Source organism: Paramacrobiotus metropolitanus, unplaced genomic scaffold (genome assembly GCF_019649055.1).
Source record: "Paramacrobiotus metropolitanus isolate TYO unplaced genomic scaffold, Prichtersi_v1.0 Parri_scaffold0000072, whole genome shotgun sequence".
Classification (NCBI taxonomy): domain Eukaryota; kingdom Metazoa; phylum Tardigrada; class Eutardigrada; order Parachela; family Macrobiotidae; genus Paramacrobiotus; species Paramacrobiotus metropolitanus.
The window spans coordinates 521,494-543,064 of record NW_026570292.1 but is presented as its reverse complement, the minus strand read 5'-3'; the positions used below and the strand labels follow the sequence as shown (position 1 = coordinate 543,064).

The 21,571-nt window shown below is 41.9% G+C and overlaps 3 protein-coding genes across 4 annotated transcripts; all 3 read left to right on the top strand.

The window, feature by feature from the left end:
- Positions 1-1,439: 1,439 nt before the first annotated feature.
- Positions 1,440-11,183, top strand: LOC129594843 (cadherin EGF LAG seven-pass G-type receptor 1-like). 2 transcript variants are annotated; one of them, XM_055491692.1, is made up of 28 exons: positions 1,440-1,769; positions 1,862-2,108; positions 2,601-2,656; positions 2,930-3,008; positions 3,697-3,780; positions 3,936-4,084; positions 4,651-4,673; positions 4,752-4,812; positions 4,894-5,098; positions 5,247-5,323; positions 5,520-5,588; positions 5,699-5,922; positions 6,100-6,252; positions 6,387-6,506; positions 6,580-6,671; positions 6,823-7,094; positions 7,431-7,618; positions 7,675-7,733; positions 7,836-7,959; positions 8,775-8,884; positions 8,949-9,048; positions 9,118-9,223; positions 9,301-9,360; positions 9,434-9,561; positions 9,621-9,706; positions 9,777-9,945; positions 10,012-10,188; positions 10,698-11,183. In XM_055491692.1, the coding sequence occupies exons 2-28, from the start codon at positions 1,915-1,917 to the stop codon at positions 10,878-10,880; spliced, it is 3,348 nt and encodes a 1,115-aa protein (XP_055347667.1). In that variant the 5' UTR covers positions 1,440-1,769; positions 1,862-1,914; the 3' UTR covers positions 10,881-11,183. The 2 variants fall into 2 exon arrangements, with proteins under 2 accessions (XP_055347667.1, XP_055347666.1); XM_055491691.1 differs by having other exon boundaries at positions 1,850-2,108.
- A 970-nt stretch (positions 11,184-12,153) lies between these two features.
- LOC129594870 (receptor-type guanylate cyclase gcy-12-like) lies at positions 12,154-15,743 on the top strand. Its single transcript, XM_055491724.1, has 13 exons — positions 12,154-12,478; positions 12,556-12,594; positions 12,663-12,687; positions 12,779-13,083; positions 13,183-13,226; positions 13,892-13,942; positions 14,022-14,201; positions 14,270-14,396; positions 14,459-14,543; positions 14,628-14,712; positions 15,022-15,198; positions 15,269-15,558; positions 15,659-15,743. Exons 1-13 carry the CDS (start codon positions 12,154-12,156, stop codon positions 15,741-15,743), a joined length of 1,818 nt encoding a protein of 605 aa, XP_055347699.1.
- A 2,162-nt stretch (positions 15,744-17,905) lies between these two features.
- On the top strand, positions 17,906-21,501 carry LOC129594869 (atrial natriuretic peptide receptor 1-like). The gene is made up of 16 exons (XM_055491723.1): positions 17,906-18,137; positions 18,290-18,328; positions 18,399-18,423; positions 18,494-18,798; positions 18,993-19,036; positions 19,180-19,218; positions 19,289-19,363; positions 19,541-19,678; positions 19,768-19,818; positions 19,905-20,084; positions 20,203-20,329; positions 20,423-20,507; positions 20,658-20,742; positions 20,818-20,985; positions 21,068-21,244; positions 21,484-21,501. The coding sequence occupies exons 1-16, from the start codon at positions 17,906-17,908 to the stop codon at positions 21,499-21,501; spliced, it is 1,788 nt and encodes a 595-aa protein (XP_055347698.1).
- The last annotated feature ends 70 nt before the right edge of the window (positions 21,502-21,571 follow it).

Below are 21,571 nucleotides of genomic sequence, written 5' to 3'. Positions count from 1 at the left end.
CCTAGTAGCGCAACGTGCTTAAGCGTGTTGGTGTGTAGAACCTGTCAAACTTCGTATCATCACCATTTACCGCACTTTATCATTGTACAGCTTTAGTTGCTTTCATTTTGTTACTGTACTCTAGCGTGCAACGGCTGATCAAGTGCCTTACTGAAAAAAACACAGCTACGCTGATTCCACAATTACGATAAACGTCCGTTAAACTACTTACAGTTAATCCCAGTTATATTCTGTGTTTGCAGTTTACCTGTACAACTTACTTTAATTTCCTCTGTAAAGTGCTATAGAAAAATTGTTGTTGTTATAGAAATGAATTATAAATTGTTATAAATAGTTATGAATTGTTATAAATAATTATAAATTGTTATAGAAAAATACCGCCTTCTTGAAACAACGCATTAGTTTAGCGATAATGAAGGGAAACACTGCCGCTGTGTTAGGCACTTTGCCGGGCAGAAGCAAATTTGATGATTTTGGTTGTTTTTGGAATTTGTAACCGTAGTATAATCGTTGTTGTTAAACATGAAGGAAACCAATTAAACGATATTTGATGTTCTTCAACGGATAAGGATATGTGAGAGTGCCCGTGATAAGGATATGTGAGAGTTACGGGCTTGGCTACTCGAAATTAAATCAATCAATCAATCAATCAATCAAACAACAATCATTAGAAAAATTAAGCTATGTAAAGATTTGCACAATTAAAATATGTTATTTTATTTAACACTTTTCAGAAAGTTTTGGTGAAGTTAATTTAGGTGTATTTGAGATGACTAGCGGCTGAACCGGCATGGATATTAGTCAAATTACACGCTTTGCATTTGCAATTCATTTGTTTTTAATCAGTTTGGTTGTATAAAATAGTCACAAGTTTTCCTATACATGTAAACCTAATTACACGTGTTGGCCATGCACATTGTGCATACGAGTACATCGTACCGATCTGCACCTGTTTAACTAATACTTTACAGCGACCAGGACGTTTCCATCCGACGTATACACGCACGAGTACGTATATACGGTGCCCTACTTCTACAACACAAGATGGACAAGAATGAATTTTGTTGTGGACTCCAAAAATTTTTAATTATTATGCTCGTGTAGTGCGAGTACATAAATACTGTACATACGAGTAATTACAGCAATCACACCCGCTAAAACGATGGTTGTACTGAGACGTATCCGGCATGTACGAGTACTACGTCCATCGGTGCATTCTGCATCCTTAAAACGCGTGTGAAACCCTGCATACTGTACTCCGTCGCATAGTGTGCAAAAAATATCAGTAAAGAGTGTCATCGGGACAAAGCCTGTCAAATCGATCGGCAACTAGCGCGCAGCCTATTCCAGGGATCCACATGATCCATCCTCCATCCATCCGGCAGCAGGCACGATGCGGCGGATATCCCACATACGTCCACGCTCCAGCGCTTGATCCTTTCTGCCAGCCGGCATCTGTCGTTTGTGGTCACGCAGCGCGGCATGTGCGATAGATGCATACTATGTATATATGGGAATAGCGTTCGATCCGTTACAGGCAGACGTTGGTCGACGTGCCGACGTTTTAAACGCAGCTCCCGATATACAAATACACGGGAATCCGATCCCTCTGATAGTCCCGATCCCGCTGCATCCCGAAACGCAGTTTCATAACGGAGTTTGCAACAATTTTATTAATGCCGCGTGGAGCTGGTTTGTGCATTATGTCGCTTTGGGTGAAGACTTGTAGAAAACTGTATAAAGCTGCAATGTTGCTGTGTACATAAATGGTGAGTTTATGTATCCAGTGTTTGTGTCGACGTAATTTATTTAGTATTGCGCAAGAATCAAACCGATCCAGTTATTATAGTTTCCTCCGCAGTGGAAGAGCATAGCGGAGCATCAGTTGGTGTAGTTGTTGCCGGAAGGCTGCAGATGCTAAATGCACTGCTCGCCATAATGGAACACTCTGGAAATCTGGGATTATGTCTGCTCCTTGTGGTGCTGTGTTTACTCGGAGTATCGAAGGCGGCCAAAGTGGAGCTGTCCCATCTGAACGATAAAAACTCCAGTTCAATCTGCGATGACCGTTATTACCGTCAGCCATCCTGCGAAGATGGCGCTAACGGGTTAGTATTGCTGTGTTGCTAAAAATTGTGCAAACATACGAGAAAATTATTAAAATTGCTGTGATCATAGCAGCGGGAAATTCGGAAAAAGCCGTATATACTCGTACTGTAGATATTATGCGCAGAATAATGCCCATATACGAGTACAAAATATAGTGATTGATTCTGCTGGTTAAGTGGTTAGTTGGTTTGTATACTTATTAATTTTGTTAACCTGTTACAAGGAGGTAAGCTTATCGGTTGCCCTTTTAATTTGCACCTCGTACCCTGTTTTGTGCAAACTCGTACAACCACCGCCCGTGGAATTATTCCTTGAGATCATTAATTTTCAGCTATGGAGTTTTTCGCAATCAGTTTCCTTAAAAGCTGTACGCGTCCCAAAAACCTCTAACAATAAATATCGATTAAAATGGTGTCTCTGTATATCGTCTCAGTTATAAATAGTTGTTATTGCCTATTAACACAGATGAACCTTGATTCTAATCGATACAGGTACCAGTGCGTCTGCAATCCGGGATTTGAGTACAACTCCCAAGGAATGTGCATTGGTACGTACTGCGTTAACAGATTAAGAATTTTTTTACGGCGTGTCAGTCGGTCTAAACACCTGCATCTAAATTGCTCGTATGTTTAATTATAAACCTTACTGCAATACTTTGCAAGCTTCTATAGACGTGTACTGCACATCGCAGAAGAACATATGCTTAATTATACAGCAGAAAGCAAGTTGAAACTTGTACCAGTCGTGTTGTGCAGCATTATTTACATTAATTTTACAGTATGTGTTGTACCTGTACGTTTCTAATTTGTATGGTTTATAGCTGTGGCCACCAATTCTCGTTTGGAATTCAGTGGAGGTGCCAAAAAGGAGTATGCGGTCCTTGTGGGAAAGCCGGCACGGTAGGCGCATCTATCAACCGATTATTAATTTTGTGAGAAATTTCGGATAAATGTACATGACACTGTACACTTTACCGGTCCAGTTTTTTCGTTGTCGGCCGAGACAGGTGTAATCAGTGAAGATCTTTTACTTTTCTAGAAAACTTGTGACTGTTTTGTACAACCTTGGAATAAGAGTATGTTACTTGGCAAATTATATTAGTATTACAAGCACAAAATTTATAAAGATTTTTTTCCACTTAGAATCATAAATATAATTGCGACATAAACTGCACTTTGGTTTGTTGTCATCTCCGTCTAGGAATATTACACCATAATGGTTTTATAGAAATCCTTCGGCAACCAAAATTATGCATTTGTTTACACACCATACACAAGCAGAGACGTTATGAGGAAGATTCACACATAAACTTCTAGAAACAGCATAGCATAGGTTTTTATAGGATATGCTGATATCATAGTTCAACGCAAATAAATCTGAGATTGAGTAAATCCGAACATTTTGGTAATATAAAGATTACCCAAAAAGATCAATAATTAATCAATAACAGACAGATACTCTGTTTAGGCCGCAGTTAGGTCGACCGATGCGTCATGCGTGTAAATATCCCCCACAATATTTTTGGTACCAAATGTGTGCCGGACCGCCGTCGGTGCAGTGTTCGTGCTGTACATGTTTACTTTTCAGGGCCATGGACGGCTTCACGATTGCCTTCTTCCTGCGTGTCCGGAAGAAGGCCAGCAATGGCTACATTGTATCGTACTCGGTCAAGTAAGTAATCGTTCTCCCTTTCACCGCGATCACTGCAAAAGAAGGGAACACCTCAAATGTTTTGCCTGTGTATGATAATTGTAGTGTGACTTCTGTTAGATTCTGTTAGACCAAAGAAGCGACGATGTTGACCACTGTTTTTTTTTATTTTCTAGGGAACACCCGAATATATTCTACCTGAAAATAATGCCCAATTTTCACTTGGTGATTAATATGTATAATGAGACGGAGAATGCGTATTCCGTTCTACGTGACGGTGACGAGAATCAATGGAGGCACATTGCCCTCACTTGGGAGTCCAAGGGTACGTCCATACTGTCTAGTAACTATTTTGTTTGAATCAATCTTTCGCATTACAGGAACTTATACTGTATGTAGTTATTTCAAACAGAACGCAGCCATCATCTTGTCAATTAAAAAATAGTACTAAGAGCATTATTATAAATATTTTACTTCGGGTTTAATACGAGCAGAAGTACATATATGTGACTGTAAGCCTGTTCGTTGTACCGATACGAGTATCATTGATGTGATCTTAAAAACGTTTTATGCTTTATTTCACAACTTGTACAAGCAAATGCCATTTAAATTTAAAACTCAAATATCCAGCAGCTAGAACAAATGAAAAAGCTCTTCTAGCTCTTTTGAACAACGACCATAAGTTAAATCGTAAGTTAAATCTAAAACCTGACCATAAGTTAAACAGTATATAAAATTGATTTTGTTCTGCAAAATACACTTATCTTATACCGGTAACAATACAAATGAGCCAAATACCAAGCAAAATAATCTAATACGGCCGAATATGCCGAATTAAAGAGTTGCTTATTTAAATATTTAAACGGCGACGTTATTGTATTAATGTTACAGGTGGATCGTGGATATTGTATGTGGTAAGTAAAAGTAGATGCACAGTAAAATACGAGTGTACAACCTGTTACTCTACGCTTCTTTCGGCATGTATACACCAGGAGGGCAACGGTATCCGGCGTGGACAACATTTCGGATCAGGATTGCTCCTGCCGGCAAACGGTAACCATCGCACTATGCATGCATCATTAGTTTGCAGTTTAATGAACAATGAACACCCGATGACCTTGTCCTATCCGTTAGGGGAGACAACACTAGGTGCTCGCTCGCAGCACTATCGCGGTCGCGACAAAACGCTGTCGGATGAGAAACTCCGGGAGAAAGAGCAGATTGACGCACAGCCGTCCAACCTGCAGATCGACATTAGCCACTTCAATATCTGGTCGGCAGTGTTGCCCAATAAGGAGATCCGTGCTGTACAGAAGGACTGTCATCTACGATACTGCGGGTAAACTGAGCGGTCATTGAGTCGTTGGTCGTAATTCCTTTTTACACTGTAGTGGAAGATTTATTGTAAGCTGCATATATTTAACCAGTCTGCATGTAGAGTGACTATTCCTATATACAAAGGTCATTGTACATTAACTGTGCGTTAGGTCTGCCGTTCGCTGGACGGATTTCCGAGATGGAACACGCGGGGCTCTCAAACTCAAATGGCCATCCGGTGTTCACAGTAAGGACAATTTGAATAATTTCTGACACAGCAGGAAAGTAGCAAACTATATGCGTGACGAGTTTGCAGGGACATATCAAAAATATATGTTTTCTGCTCGCGACGCACTTCGTTGTGATAGTTTTGTCAACCCAAATTATGTGATCATCCGTATTGATTACTCGAAATCACTTGACGTGGATTTTGTACACTGCAGACAAAAAATGTTTTGGAGAATGGATCGACGACGAAGTTACATGTGACAGGTTCTGCAGCGCCATCAAAGGTACAGCGCATTATTAGCCATAACCGACCGTTTAATCGCTGCGATAAAGCCTCACAAATATTTTAGCTGTATCGGTTTTCTTAACCTACACATAAATCTGTTCCGGACAGGAGCCCGATGCCGAGCGGAGATGGTGGAGAATATCGAGTGGCCCAAGACAAACATTACGCGGAAAGTGGAGGTGGAGTGTCCGGGGAAGAAGCCGGAGGAGGCGCGTAAAGCCACCCGCCAATGCCACATCACCAGTGCTCAGGGTACCAAGGGCGGCGGCAAGTGGGATCCCCCGTCCATTGACGCCTGTCTCAGCGTGGAAACTCGCCGACATCTGAAAGACGTAAGTGCGCTGCAGTGATTGTATATTACTACATTTGACACACTTTGCGAAGTGTTATATGTAAAGTACTGCCGCGTTTCGAACGCTGTTTTGATTGGCTGGTCGGCTATGCAGCGTCACTATAATACACGGCATTTGTGCATCATATATTCCATAACAAATCGTTTGTTTCTCCAGGCGGAAGATCTTTCCCGTGACAAAGCAGCGCAGTACGAGAAAGTCTTCCCCATCATTCGTAAACTGGTGGAGGTCTCCAAGCCGTCCGTTGGCCAGTCGCCCAATGATATTTCCGCCTATATTAAGGTCACCGAATTTCTCCTGGAATTTCAGGTTCGCACTGCATAACTGTTTTACACTTTCTTAACCAAATTGTCGGCCAAAGTGTTAAATTTTAATTTTTATATTAAGAAAGCATATTTTTTATGCCCCATCAGTCTTAAATAAGATCTTGCAATCCAATACAGGAAGATCGCATCCGCAACCGAAACTGGTTGGTCGATCGATGGCAAAGCGATCAGGGCACCAAACTGTATCCGAATGCAACGGATGTTAAGCTCTTCATGAACCAAATTATGGATGTGTTTGTATGTTTTGAACAGTAGTGTGCAGTAGTTGTAATAAACATTGTTCCATCATTCATTTGCGTCCTTTTTCCAGAATAATTTGCTTCCTGACCAAGATAACCGCGAAGCCTGGAACATGACGCGTCCTTTCGGACAGTCTATTATCCATTTGTTGCACATCATCGTGTACGTAAACTGCCGGTATACGTACCGTAAATCCGTAATAACCATGCAGTATTAAGTTCTATAAAAGATCCGCATAAAATCGATAGCTTTTGCGTTATTTGTTGGTCTAATCTTAATATTTTAAATCTGGTAAAGAATGTCATTGCTGCAGTCGTTTCGTGGATATCCATGCCGGTGTTCTTCTGCGTGACGTCGTGGTAGAGCGCAGTCAGCCAGTGACCGCGAATTTCTCCCGTGTCATGCAGAAGCTGGCCATCAATATGGAGGTGCATTTCACCAATCACACCACGACACTGCGCTATCCACGCGATGACCAGGCGCATCTGCCGCTGTTCCAAGGCTTCTCCGAGACTAAAGCAATTATACGCAAATCGGTTTGGGCGGGCACTAACGAGAGGAAGTCCAGTTTATCCAATAAACGCGGTAAGTAACCAAGAAATGAACAGTTATTATGCCCGTACTTACTTATACCGGTATATGTACATTTATTTTTTATATCGACTGATAAATACTTACAAATGTGAGCAAATTATAGTTACTCGTACAAATTAAATATGTTTGGTTAATTATTTACACCTCTTTATAACCATAACTTTAGCGCCTCTAACCCTCAAGATAAAATTTATTCTGAGCGCAAGTGTAGCCGCATACTCTACAACTGCAGCACATTTTGCAGATACATTACGCCACCAGCGTTCTAAGCGTAATGATAAAGCTGGTAGAGCAAGTGCGTAGGACGATAATCTTTTTTGTTTATAGCATTCGTGGTAACGACGGTATTCGTGGCCAACGTACGGGAGTTCCTGCCCAATCCGGCTTATGCCACTAAAAACAATTCCAAACTGGAGGATAATCTCAATTCCGCGCTGTATCTCATCCGTTTCTTCCCGGAGGACCCGGTGCCTCTGGATTACCGTTACATTGTGACCACTTTCAGTTTCCTCTCGGTATGGCTCTTATATCAGTGACATCCGAGACATATCATATGGCAACCGTTTTCTAGACGCACAACATTTCCGACGCACAGTGTTTCCACCTGCAGTATGAGAAAATCCGCAAAGGGTCAGTAAGCAGTGAGCAGTATACTCCGTACCGTTGGCGACATACCATATCATCCTATCGTTATATAACTTGACGTCTGACTGTGTCGTTGAAATTCGACAGATTTGTGTGGAAGTTTTCCAAACAAGATTGTGTGCGGCCGCATAAGACGCTCAGCCGTGCTATGTGTACATGCAACAATTCCGGTCACTTCTACGGTGTTACGACGGATATGTACGATCCTGCTGTAAGTTTTTAAGTACATAATATTAAATTAATTTTGATAAATTCATTAAGGGAAGTGGGCCGGTACATGGTACCAAATTCGTGTACATGCACGAAAACTTACTCTTTCGGGCACTCCCAAACACTTTTTGTTTCGGTTTATGACATTCTGTAGCCAGAAAACTTGATACACTGGTGTGAAAACCGTTTGTGCGGGCAACATCCGGTTCGGGAGTTACGGCTGTTAGAAAATTCCAAAAAGTTTAAATGCATTCAGGTGTACCAAAAGTCTCATTATGGACCGATCTCCCTCAAATATTGCACGTAAATGGGCATGTCCATGAAGATCGTTTTTACATCGACCCACTGCTACAGCATGCTTTTCAAATTTTAAAATGAATTTTAAAAATTTTAAAATTCATTTTAAAATTTGAAAAGCATGCTGTAACAGTGGATCAGTGTAAAAACGTTCTTCGTGGTTATGTTCATTTACATGCAAAATTTTAGGGAGATCGGTCCATATGAGACTTTTGGTACACCTGAATGCATTTAAACTTTTTGGAATTTTCTAACAGACATAACTCCCGAACCGGATGTTGCGCGCACAAACGGTTTTCACACCAGTGTATACAAGTTTTCTGGCTACAAAACGTCATAAACCGAGACAAAAATGTGTTTGGGAGTGCGCGAAATTGTAAGTTTTCGTGCATCTACACGAATTTAGTTCCATGTACCGGCCCACATCCCTTAGTCGTTCTAAAACTTTAGATACGTGAATTGATAATCTGAAATTTACTTGTGAGGGTAATGTAACAATTTACTATGTGTACTCTGTAGTGGTCAGAAGAGAAAATCGTCATCTACTTCATGAACTGGGCCACATATTTCGGCTGCGCCATGTCGGCACTGTGCTCCCTTCTTGGCTTCTGTATCCTGGTGTTCTTAAGGTGAGTGACCTTTTTGGAACGCTCGCTTCTCAGATACTCTGATCGTGAAATATTCTTCGAGCAGGACCACATCGAATACGTCGACACTGCATAAGAACACGGCACTAGCGGTGGGATTCGCCCAGCTTTCACTCATGTGTGGAATCGATCTGCACGAATTTCCGGTACATGTACAACACGCACAGTGGTCGGAGTACTCGAAACCTTTGACGTTAACATTTTTCTCTTCACAGCCGCATTGCAAGGTGTTCACCATTGCCACCTTATACTTCATTTTATGCTTGTTCTGCTGGATGATGAACCAAGCTTTCCATATCTACAGCGTTGTAACATATTCCGGTAAACATTAAATTTGTCAAATACATGGCACACTTTGTAAACAAATCATTTGCTAATCGCGGTTGTGTTTCGATTAGTGCATAACAATGACGAAGTGGAAGATGGATCTGTGGTGAAGTTCATGATAATGGGATGGGGTAAGCTTGCTCGGGTCGACGACGGGTCACCATAACCTTTGAGCACAAAAGTAGTTTCTTTTTCGTATTACAGTTGTACCCATTGTGCCGGTGTTGATTGGAGCGGCTACCAAAGGGGAGAAGTTTTTCCACAAAGGCGCGTGTTTTGTCTCATGGGACTGGTTCCTCGTTGTCGGCGGACCCGGTGTTGGCATTATTTTCGTATGCACTTTGAATCCTTGTTCAACTGCAATTCTCCATATTAAATGCTTTTGTTGCAGGTGACGTTATTAATGAAAGTCATCGCTTTGAAGGAGTACATGCAGAGTTCCTATTCACTCAGCGAAAAAGGCAACAAGCTCGTCGTGTAAGTATGCCAAAAAAATAAATTAATGTTGGTTTTTGCTGTACCAGCGTTACGGTTGTGGTATTTTCAGGAATTATATGAAAGCCGGTCGTTCGCAATGGGGCACCGTACTGGCCATGTACTGCTGCCTCTTGGTGGCGCTGAAAATGCAGTCCACGGTCCTGAAGTTTCTCTTTGCCATCTTCAGTATTCTGCAGGGATCATCGCTTTTATGCTTCTCGGTTTTGATGAACGATGAGGCACGTTGCATGGCACTAATTAATCGGTGTTAGTTTGAAACTGACGTCCGTGCTGTTCATTGGCAGGTGCGCAATATCCTGCAGAACAATTTCGAAGGCAGCAAGGATAAAGAGGAGCACGACATCATTGACGAACTGGCCGAACTGACGCACTCCCAAACGGGGCATGGACACCATGGTCACGGTCATGGCCATGGCCATCATTATACACACCATGGACCTCGAATGTCTCGCCAGAAATCGGTAAGAGCTGCGCACTTACTTCATCCAGTCAAAATATACAGAATCATGTAATTCCAACACGGAAGTAAAAATGAGGATATAACAGTCAAGCTTATGCTATCAGCACGAGTACAAAGGTCTCTGTCATGGTCTACAAATGTTAAGTGCTGTCACGATATTGCGCTAGAGCTTCTCAACCCAAACTGCTTATTCACCGCAATCAGCGAGTTTGCAGCTGTATAGGCAGTGAAAAGAATATGTAAGATTACCGATGCCGTAATTACTGCGGCTGTTATAGTTTAGCGTGTTTTTTTTCTTCAAATTGGTGTATTGTGGCATTGATTTGACCAATAAAGTGCCCTATTAATCAAGAAAACACAGGAAAACTCAAACAGGTTATAAGAAGTTATATCGCTTCGTACTATGAGAGGAAGGCCGTAGTTAAAGCGCGTCTGAACCGGCATTTAGTTTCGTGCATCGACTAGACAACATTTCTGCCGCTCAACTATCTAAGACTGCTGTATTTTCAGCTGGAGAAAGACCGCGAGCATCCGGCTGAACACGGCAAATCCCTTCTAGGTCATAAAACCCACTCACCCGTCTGCTCCATCACCACCGCCCCATCACGCCGCGAATCATCCAACGCGGAGATCCATAAAAGCGCAGCTCCTTCAACATTTTCTCGCCCTTCCGCGAATTGGCCGGTGGACTGAACCTGGGTAGCGGCTTGTCGGGTTTCGCACAGGGCATGCCCAAGGATGCGCTGGATGAGACTGCTGGTCCGTCGATCCTCAACGATTCGGGGCTACTGGATACTAGCGTATAAAATTCCTGTTAGTCACCAGTCAGTAATTTGATCATTGCTGTAACATAAATACTGCAGCTTTTGCGATGGTGATTAAAATCACTAATTAGACCGCACAAGAACGGTGCGTTAGCTTTACAGTATCATTAGCATTTTATTGCGTGCTTAATATTTTGGTTGACGGTTCATTAAAAATCTAAGTAAGCTTCAGTTGACGTGCAATTAAAGAATTACTGAGCATACGTAACATATATCGTGCCGTTTTGGAGGAAAACAGTCGTGCGGTGTGCCTTTTCCAAGCCTAGTCATTCCCGATGGTGATGTTGACAAAGTTCTAAAGCGGAACATTTTGGCGTACAAAGCGCGTGCCAGGAAAGCCTTTGTGGTGCACCCAAAGCAGAATAGTTGTTAATCTGAAAAGCAGAATAGTTGTTAATCTGAAGAAGTAGCGTATTTAATTTCAAAGACGGCTTGGCAAATTAGCGAAAAGGTCAACCAAAATGAGGGGCACAATCTCACTATAATGTGAACAGTGAGCACGCAACCACGGTACGTGAACATAACACTCACAGGAGGCATATTTGCCGACAAGCTGTGCTTGTAATTAGCATCGTTCCCTTATGTGTTTGAAAGTCGTTCATGAGGTGGAGTTAAAAGTTTTCTGGATTGTTCCAAGAAGCGTTCAGTTACCAGATAATTGCGAACGTGTTTCTCCACCAATAATTATCAGGATATTTTCGGTACTGTGATTACCGCTTACTTCAAAAATTTTACTGTCATCTCAAGACGTTTATAATTATCAGGCAGTCGGTACAGAGCATCAGTTTCGAATATTCCAGTTTTTTTTGGGTTGCGATGCTTAATTGGTAATCTGGTGATTATGTTGCTAGCTGATTATACCCGTGTTCCTCGTAACACAACGGAAGTGCGTCAGTGTAACCCAATGATCATACTTTCTCATTCCGTGAAGCTGTGCAAATGACTTGCACATGTTTACCAGACTGCAATAATTGTTGGAGCACGGGCACTTACAGTAAAAGCTATTACATCCAGCCGGGATTGAACTTCCAGCGGCGGAGATTAACCACAAACACGACTACTTCCAGTGCTTTTCGCTTTTCTTGTTCAGTCTGGCCGGTGTATCAGAAAACTTGCGTTTCTGTATTTTCGCGCAGAGAACGATGTCCAATGCTCTTAGTGTTAGCATCTTTGTAATGCTGTTGTACATTTATGTGGCGCATGCTCAGCGTAATGTCACCATTATGGTCTACGGAATGTCGTCAGCGCCGTTTCTTCAAGCACTGGCTTTCACTGCAGCCGGCTTTGATTGGGGATTGCGCGACGCAGAACAGCAGCATCCTGGCATGTTTAACATCAGTCTGGAATACATCACATCCAAGAAAATAGCAGTGTGCGCGGATTTCGACGGGCACTACCAACTTGTTGCGGAGTATTATTATAAAAAATGCCTAAATAATACACAAGTGTGCGCGCTTTTTTACCCAGGTACTGCATTTGTAATAATTAAAGGGTTTAATTCTTTGTCTCGTTTAAATATGCATATATACTGGTACATATATTAGGCTGCAACCCGACGACTACACTGGCCAGTCTTGGAAGAGGTCAGTTAACTGTTAAAGCATTAATTTTTAAGCACAACGCTTGAATAAATCGTTCTTGTTGACCTTAGAATGGAACATATTTACGCTGAATTCGTAAGTGCATTGACGCCGCTTTGTTTGTGCGTTTTTATCCTGCTCGTTTGGAGCTTTCAAGTTAATGAATTCATGAGGCAACGTGTTGCAGTGGAACGACCTTTTCGCATCTGCATGACCACACCCTATACCCAACCGCCATCGACTTTGCGCCCCTCCAGTATGTTCCTTATGGTGCAATGGTATTGCGCTTACTGCAGTCTTATAACTGGACATCCGTCGCCATGGTTTATGATAACTCCACCGCGAAGCCTTTCAACGCTATGGTGTATCATGAAGTGGAAAAGTATCTGCGGTTGAAAGGAAAGGGTATTCGTTTTTATTCTGTCGTGGTTAACAGCACGGGCCTCATCAACTATGACTGGGTGGTTTCGCAAATTTCGCAGGTCGCTCGCGGTAAGCATAAGTTAGCATTTTCTAATTGCTTACGTAAGAAAACGGTATATAATTAAACCACAAAATGCAGTTTGACATCACGGCTTTCTTATTTTCTAGTTGTTTTAATAAGCCTACCCACTGGCACGGCCAGAAATCTCTCGGTAAGTTTGAGATTCCATATGTCATGCAAGGTCAACCGCGTTTAAAACGCTAGTTTCCTTCAGATGGCTTTTTATCGCCTCGGGACACCGGCAACCGAATACGTAAGTGTCGGTATAACGGTTTACATGAGTGCACTTACAAAGCCGCATTAAAATGTTTTAATATTGTAATCTGATCGAACAAACGCTGTAACATGTTTTGGATTAACCGCTTTAAGGTACGCATCTTTTTTGACGGCATTGCTTCTCCTTTCACGTCTCTCAAGCAACCAGGAGATGCCGACAATGACGAGGCATGCAACTACTATATTTTGCATATGCCACATATATATGCCAGATAAATTTCTATATAAATTTCTATATATTTTCTGTATATGCCAGATAATTATTTTAAAGTGCTGCAAAACTATTCAGGTTTTAAAATCATTCACGGGAATGTTCCTATTATCGGTCTGCTATGATTATGGTCCAGGCATGTCGTCGCTTTTGGCGCAGATGAAAGAAAGGGCAGTTACTCAATACAACGCAACGTTTCTAGGAGGAAACGAGGTATGGGAAATGCGTTAGGTATATTATTATAGGTATATTTAATTATACACGAGATATGAGCTTGAAGGCGATATTTAATCATAACTTAATCACTTGTTATGGTCTTTGCTCTCCAGCCCTCACCTTTAGTTGTGGCCGCGTACACGTCAGTTCTGCTGTACTTCCAAGTAAGCCAAATTAAGCCGTTCAATTATTTTCAAAGAATAATCAATACGGACATATAAAGCGGTCCTTGTGCACATGTAGGCTCTACAGGAAACCGTCAGCGCAGACGGGAATATTCGTGACGGGCGAACCGTTGCCCAAGCGCTCCTGAACCGGTCCTTTTCCTTTTCCCCTGTGGGAAAGGTGTTTTTGAATGAATACGGTGAACGACAGGACAGTGTCTGTTTAGCGAATTTCCAGTCCAACATTCGCGCATTTGAGGTAAAACTATCGGTACTTTATAGTTCGTTGCTGCAAATTTTAATGGCATTAGCGTATGTTGCTTGTAGAATGTCGCCCGTTACGTTAGTGCAGAAGGGAAACTAATGTTTATTGCCAATCGGTCAGTTGACTGGGGAAGCGCGGACAACCTACCGCCTAGAAATATGCCGGTATGCGGGTATGGAAACGATTTATGTATGTAAATTGTGAGCTGACTACGGGAAACTGTGCGCGAAAATTTTGTATTTCCCGTAAAGGTCAAGGATTCCGTGTCGCCGTGCCGTTAGGCGCGTTTTTTGGAGTAGTGGTGATCGCTTTTGTATTCACCGGGTTCTACATTAGGTACTATTTGGATTATCTAACAATATTTATATGCTTGCTGCTATAAAAGCAAATTTATATGTATTGCAGCCTTCATTTTTGCAGAAGAATGAAAGCGAGTTATCAAGAAAGCGACTGGTGGCATATCGACCTACAGAAGCTGGAGAAGCCGTTGCAGCACTCTAATTTTGTATGGTTTGCAAATTTTGTATTACATGATGACGATGTGATACTCGTATCAACGTTCAAAAATCCGTTCATACAATGCGCTTGCTGATTACCAGATATCCCACTTGGATTTCTCTGGAACACGTGGTAGAGTTTCGCGGTACACATTTCTGGTCTACGAGGGTCAACCTGTACGGCTGCGGTCAGTGAAAGTCAGCCATAAACCAACACTGGGAAAGCCTTGCCACCTGATACTGTGCGAGGTGCATCGCATTACCATACATAATACTTTTTTTCTGACCAACAAACTTTGTGGTTTATGATTTTCCAGCTGCGTCGCTTGGCAAACACCACCCAGAATATTAACCGATTAATCGGCATCTCCGTACAACCGGCCACAATCACATTCGTAAAAAGCTGTTGCCAACGAGGCGGACTGGACACGTTGTTGGATGAGTTCCTCGTGGATAACAGTTTAAAAATTTCCCTAATATGGGATGTTATCAAAGTACGAGTACTGCGCGGGCATTTACAAAAGAGTTTTGTTTCTATAAGATTAAACTTAGTTAGCCTTATAGGGCTTATCGTACATTCATCGGTCCAGCATCCAACGCCACGGCCATCTCCGTCCATCAAAATGCCTCGTGGATAAAAGCTTTATTGCACAAATAACCGAAGTCGGAATGTATGACCTTTTGTCGGAATCCAGGAGTGCGCCCCGATTGTCGAAATCATTCGATAGCTACGGGACAGAATTTACTAATAACTTTGTGCCGCCTGAGTACCGACACGTCTGCGATACGTTTGCGCAGTTATCCGTAATGGCGAAACCAGCTGCCGACATTTACGCTCTCGGTGGAGTGATACTGTATGTCACGAGCGATCAGCAGTGCTTATTTGAAGGTACACCAGAAGCATCGGTAACTTTAAAAAACCTACACCCATACATTAAAACTTTTCTATTATAGACGCGGCGGCAACAACGGAGAATACAGTATGGAGCGTTGTCCAGAGTTGTCGAACGAGAAATCCAGCGCATCGCATGCCAATTGAGGCTGTGAAAGAGCGGATGCGCAGACTACCCGGTGTTGATGATAGGAATTTCATGGAGAATCTTATTAAGAGACTGGAAAACTATTCCCTAACACTAGAAAGTACAGTTGCAGTCCGTACAGAGGCGCTATCACAGGAAAGACAACGCTGCGATCAACTCTTGGCAGAGTTGCTACCACGGTATTTTAGCTTATTCTTATAATATATAAAACGTTTGCGTACAGATTAATCACCACATTAATACCGTTCCCGCACTTTTATGAACAGCTATGCTTCCTATACCACGTAAACTGCCATTCTTTCTAAGTGCAAATATCATGGCGAATATTTGCAATGTTTTCTAAGTTTTCTTAGCAGCTAAGCGCAGAAGCTATTTGCAATCAGACAGGTTTTGGTGGAATTGCGAAAAGGTCATTCAATTCTCCCGCGGCTGTTCGGATTTGTCACCCTGTTGTTCACATACGTCTATGGATTCGATAACTTCGTAATTGGTCACTCTAACCAGTTAGCGGATATCCTGGGATTTCTCGATCGAATGGTCTCGGCTTTCGATACGGTTTTGTCGAAATTTGATTGTTACAAGGTGGAGACGGTTGCCGATAGCTACCTGGTGAGGCATCAACCAGCATTCTAATAAAACGCTAAGCAGAAATACTTTAGCAACTAAGATAAAATACAGGTTATGGTTTATTAAAATTACGGTTTTTTTTGCAGATAGTGAGCGGTATCCCGAAAGAAAACGACGGCGAACACGTGTACATAATAAGCAGACTTGCTGATGTGTTATTAAACACATTTTGGGCGTTTAGTTTTCCGCCTAGTTTGAACATCCAGATTGGAGTAAATACCGGTACGGTTTTGCCTGGAACTATTCCAGATTTGAAAGTATTTAGACCTCACAGCTATTAAATCCGAAGTGTAATTTAGGAAGCTGTGCGGCGGGAATCACTGGCAGTGTGCGACCGCGTTACTGCGTGTACGGTACAAAGTGTAATTGTGAACAAGTCATCGTTGACCAGCGGTGATTCCATTGTAGATTTGGAGAATCCGTCAACTTGGCTTCCAGATTAGGCAGCACCAGCGTACCCGGAAAAATACAAACTAGCTCGACAACCGCCGAGCACTTGCGATGTGATCCGACATTTCTCGTTAAAGAAAGAGGACTCATGAATCTGAAGGTTAGAAAACAGTTTGGCAGTTTATCATTGGTGGTGGTAGTACTAGTGCCGCATTTTTCGGCATCTTAGCTACATTGTGCCATAATATAATTTATGGTTGCAGGGCATTGGATGGCGGTCCACCTACTGGTTAGAGAGCTTGACTTCGGAGTGACCGCAGCAGATTTACCAGTGGTTTCCGTAGCTGTGATTCTGTGTAGTCAATGTAACGTTGCCTCCTCAATGTCTTCTATTATCTAGTGTGTTTCTTAATGTCTAGTGTTGTCAATGTCTTCTATTATCAAATTCACTTCTTTAGAGGAAACCATTTTATGTTGACGTATGTACCTACGTACAAGAAACGAATAAAGCACTAGTTGTATCTAAAATAAATTGCGCTTTATTTGTAAAACAAATCCGTTATTCACGAAGCGGAATATAACCGGTCAGGCTTCGTCTTTATATAATATCGTCTACATCTAAATTTTGCAGGATGTATGCTGCATTGTAACCACAATTGCCGTGTTCATAGTGTAGTTAGTAAAGAGGTTGGGAACCGATGTCACTTTATTAATTTATCAAGACATCACCGACACAGTACCCAGCAGATGCTGATTGCATTAATTAATTATAAGACGATACGATGAATTGAGCGAAGGAAATATCCTCCATATGACGGAGGCCGCCCGGCAGTGTAAACCTTGTGACATGTTGGGCCTAATATGCCGTAATATGTGGATTAACGTCACTTTAGTGGAAATCAACCGTTTTCCATTTAATCCATTAGAAATCGAGGTTTCCAACCCGCCGGCGCCTGATGAGCAGATGGGATAAGATGAGCCGTCTCCATTGCGGTAGTGGCAAAATCTCCGATCTTCGGCCTTCGCCAGAATCGCCATGAACAACCAACTGGTTTTTGCATTCTGTCGGCAAATTGTGCTGCTGTTGCTACAATACATCTTTGCGGTTCAGTGTTCTCGCAATGTTACTATTTTCGTTTACGGGATGGCCGTACCGCGATTTATACAAGCATTACCGTTTACGGCAGCTGGATTTGATCTGGGATTACGCGACGCGGCCGCGCTGTACCCGGGAATGCTCAACGTCACTCTGGAATACATCTCGCCTAAGGAACTAGCAATCTGCCCGGATTTTGACTTGTCTTATCATGTCGTTGCCGAATACTATTACAGGAGATGCACAGATGGAAATACTGTTTGCGCATTATTTTATCCAGGTAAAAACACGAAGGTTAGATTTTATTGTACAGTGTGTTTGACTTTTCTAAAGCAGCTTTGGCCTGATTAACATAATTCCGATGTGCGCGTAAATATGGGAAATTTTTGTACTGAAAAATTGCATTTAACGTGTACAGCCTAATTGTTTTAGGTTGCAATCCTACAATAACATTAGCCAGCTTGGGAAGAGGTCAGACAACAGCATGTTTGATTTCATAACCGCTTCCTGATTTACAGTAATATCGTTTTTTCAATTACAGAATGGAATTTATTCACGTTAAACTCGTAAGTTATTTCGCCTGGTTTAACAGCAAATAAATAATCTAGAAATCCTAATCTGTGTGGGGCGATGTAGTGGGACGACCTTTTCCCACCTTCGCGACCGTGCCTTGTATCCGTCAACCATCGATTTCGCCCCGTTTCAGTACACTCCATACGGTGCCAGTGTACTGGGTTTTTTACATAAGCACAACTGGACATCCGTGGCCATGGTGTATGATAATTCCACTCGGCAGATTTTTAACGTTATGGTGTATAATGCAATCGAGAAGCATCTGCGGATCAATGGCAAGTCCATACGGTTTTATTCGTACCCGATTAACAACAGCGACAGTGTGGATTTTGATCTGGTGGTCACACGTGTTGCCCAGGTCGCTCGAGGTGATCATAACCGAACCAGCTTGTATTTTACCGGTGCAGCGAGTACATTTTTTCCTTGAAACGAGAAGCGTAAAACATCGTACAGCATAAATAACCGTAAATTAAACGTACGACTAGTACACATTAGAAAAATAATTAGTGTACTAGTGTATTCTAATGCGGTGTCGTTATTAGAGTTTTCATTTATTTTATAGTTGTGCTGATCAGCACTCTCCCTGACACTGCGAGGAACTTATCCGTAAGTTTTAATGGAAAATTCTAAAACATATATAGAACTAAACTTACTAAAATATAATGTAAGCTTGTTAATTTTTCACAATGTAATACAACTGCTGAGAAAAGAAGATACTGCAATGCTGAGAAACTGCTCTTACAAAATAGATGGCATTATATCGTCTCGGCGCACCTGCAACTGAATTTGTAAGTCCAATAATAACTTGAAAAATTTCCCGCTAATTACATTATTCACACCCACACCGCCCATACACAGGTACGCATCTATATGGACGGTCCCAGTAATCCGTTTGGTCCCTTAAAATATGCGGTCGGAGATGCGGACGATGAGGTACTGCAGCGCAAATAATTATCAAGAAAAATTAATAATCGTTAAGGATACACCTCTAATTTGAATATGTTTTGCTGTAAAGTGAGAACGACTTTCACCTGTCCATGTACTGTACTGAAAAAGTTGGTTTATATAAATGCAACTTATTACGATGACGTTTTCATTCGTTATCTTCAGGTTGCCATGAAATCCTTTTCTGGCATGTTCGTGCTTACAGCCTGCTACGACTACAGACCGGAAATGTCTCTCCTGCTTTCGGAGATGAAAGATAGGGCAATTAGCAAATACAGCGCGACATTTCGTGGAGGAAGCGGGGTAACGAAATGCTGAAACCTGCGCGTTTGGAAAGATTAATTAATAAAATTAGGTTACATGATCGTTTGATTAGAGTTCATTCTTTTCAGCCTTCGCATTTTGTTGTTGCGGCCTATGCCTCAGTCTTGCTTTATCATCAGGTAAACTATTCTTCCAGGTAGTACATTTAATCAAATTGTTCGATCAATAAAAATGTTTGCGACGCTACACAGTTGAATTATACCAGGCACTCGCCGAAATGATAGCGAAAAACTTGGATATTCGTGATGGGACAGCTGCTGCTAATATACTGATAAATCGTACTCTAAGCTTCCCCAGTGTCGGCCGGGTTTTCCTAAATGAATATGGCGAAAGGCAGGATATGATGTGCCTAACAAATTTTCAGCCAAGCACTGGAACATTCGAGGTACCCTATAATAACAAATAACCGGCGAAATATATATATTATGCAGACACTTGCATTCGTTATTTACATCAAAATTTCATACAATGCCACATGCGACTTATCGAGAATTTTGTAACAGACAGTCATGCGCTATGACAGTCCTACATCGCATCTGGTCCTCGCGGCAAACTACTCGATCAAATGGGGAACATGGAATAACCAACCGCCAAGAAATATGCCCGTGTGCGGATATGGAAACGATATGTGTAAGGATTTACGTCAGCGCACTAGAAAATGCTAATCAAATGCGTACGAAATTTATTTGACATTTCTGTGCCTCGTGGCTGGCTGCATTAAAGGTCAAGAATCCATAATTGTACCAGTGTTACTTGGAACATTCTCTGCAGTTATGCTGAGTGCGCTGGCAACCATCCTTTACATTAGGTAGGTACCAAATGCCTCAGCATCTGTAAAGCACGATGTTTTCGTAGCGTTCGAACGTTAAGTGCATGCATGTATACTTCGCAATACACTGGGTAGACTGTAAACAGAGTATGAGTACTTATAATACGAAATAAATGAAACGCTTTGCAGAAAAGCTCGGATAAATGATCAAGATGCTGAATGGTGGAACATCGATCTAAACAAAATGATGAGACCTCGACTACGATCCACACTTGTACATACTTCGCTACAGAAAGCCTCACTACCGGCTTGTCTATTGCGTTAAACCGCGATGTGGTCCTTTCTGCAGGTGTCCAACTTAAATCTGTCTGGAACACGACGGATTTCACGGATCTCACGGGTTACAAGTGTTCAGCAGGATATCATGACGTACAATGGACATTCCGTTAGACTGCAGATTATTAAAATTACTCATAAGCCGGTTTTTCGAAAGTCTACTCAAGATATGCTAAACGAGGTAAGAAACACAAAATATGTTGTGTTTTCGCGCTATACAGTTAATGCTTACCTATTATTTGTTGTGTATTTTTAAACTTTAGGTGCGTCGTCTAGCTAATTTCTCCCAAAACATTAACCGGCTCGTCGGCATTGCCATACAACCAACGATGGTCACCTTTGTTAAGACATGTTGTCAGCGTGGCGGACTGGATGTTCTGCTGGAAGAGTTTACCGTTGACAATAATCTGAAAATTTCCCTCATTTGGGATATTGTCCAAGTACGTGTGTGTGAAGCCATTCTGAGTCTGGAAACAGCATTCTTGTTTAAAATAATACAGTATTTTTATCAGCACTTTTACAGTACTTCTTTTAAATTAGAACTTTTGACAGGTTTTAAAAACTTCAATTATACAGGGCTTAGCGCACATTCATCGGTCAGCACTTACACGCCATGGCAATCTGCGTCCTTCAAAATGCACCGTGGACAAAAGTTTTAACGCACAAATCACCGATTCAGGAATTTACGATATCTTAGCCGATATGAAATCCGAACCACGATCTCGTACAAGTTTTGATACCTACGGAAAGGAGTTTGTCGACAGTTT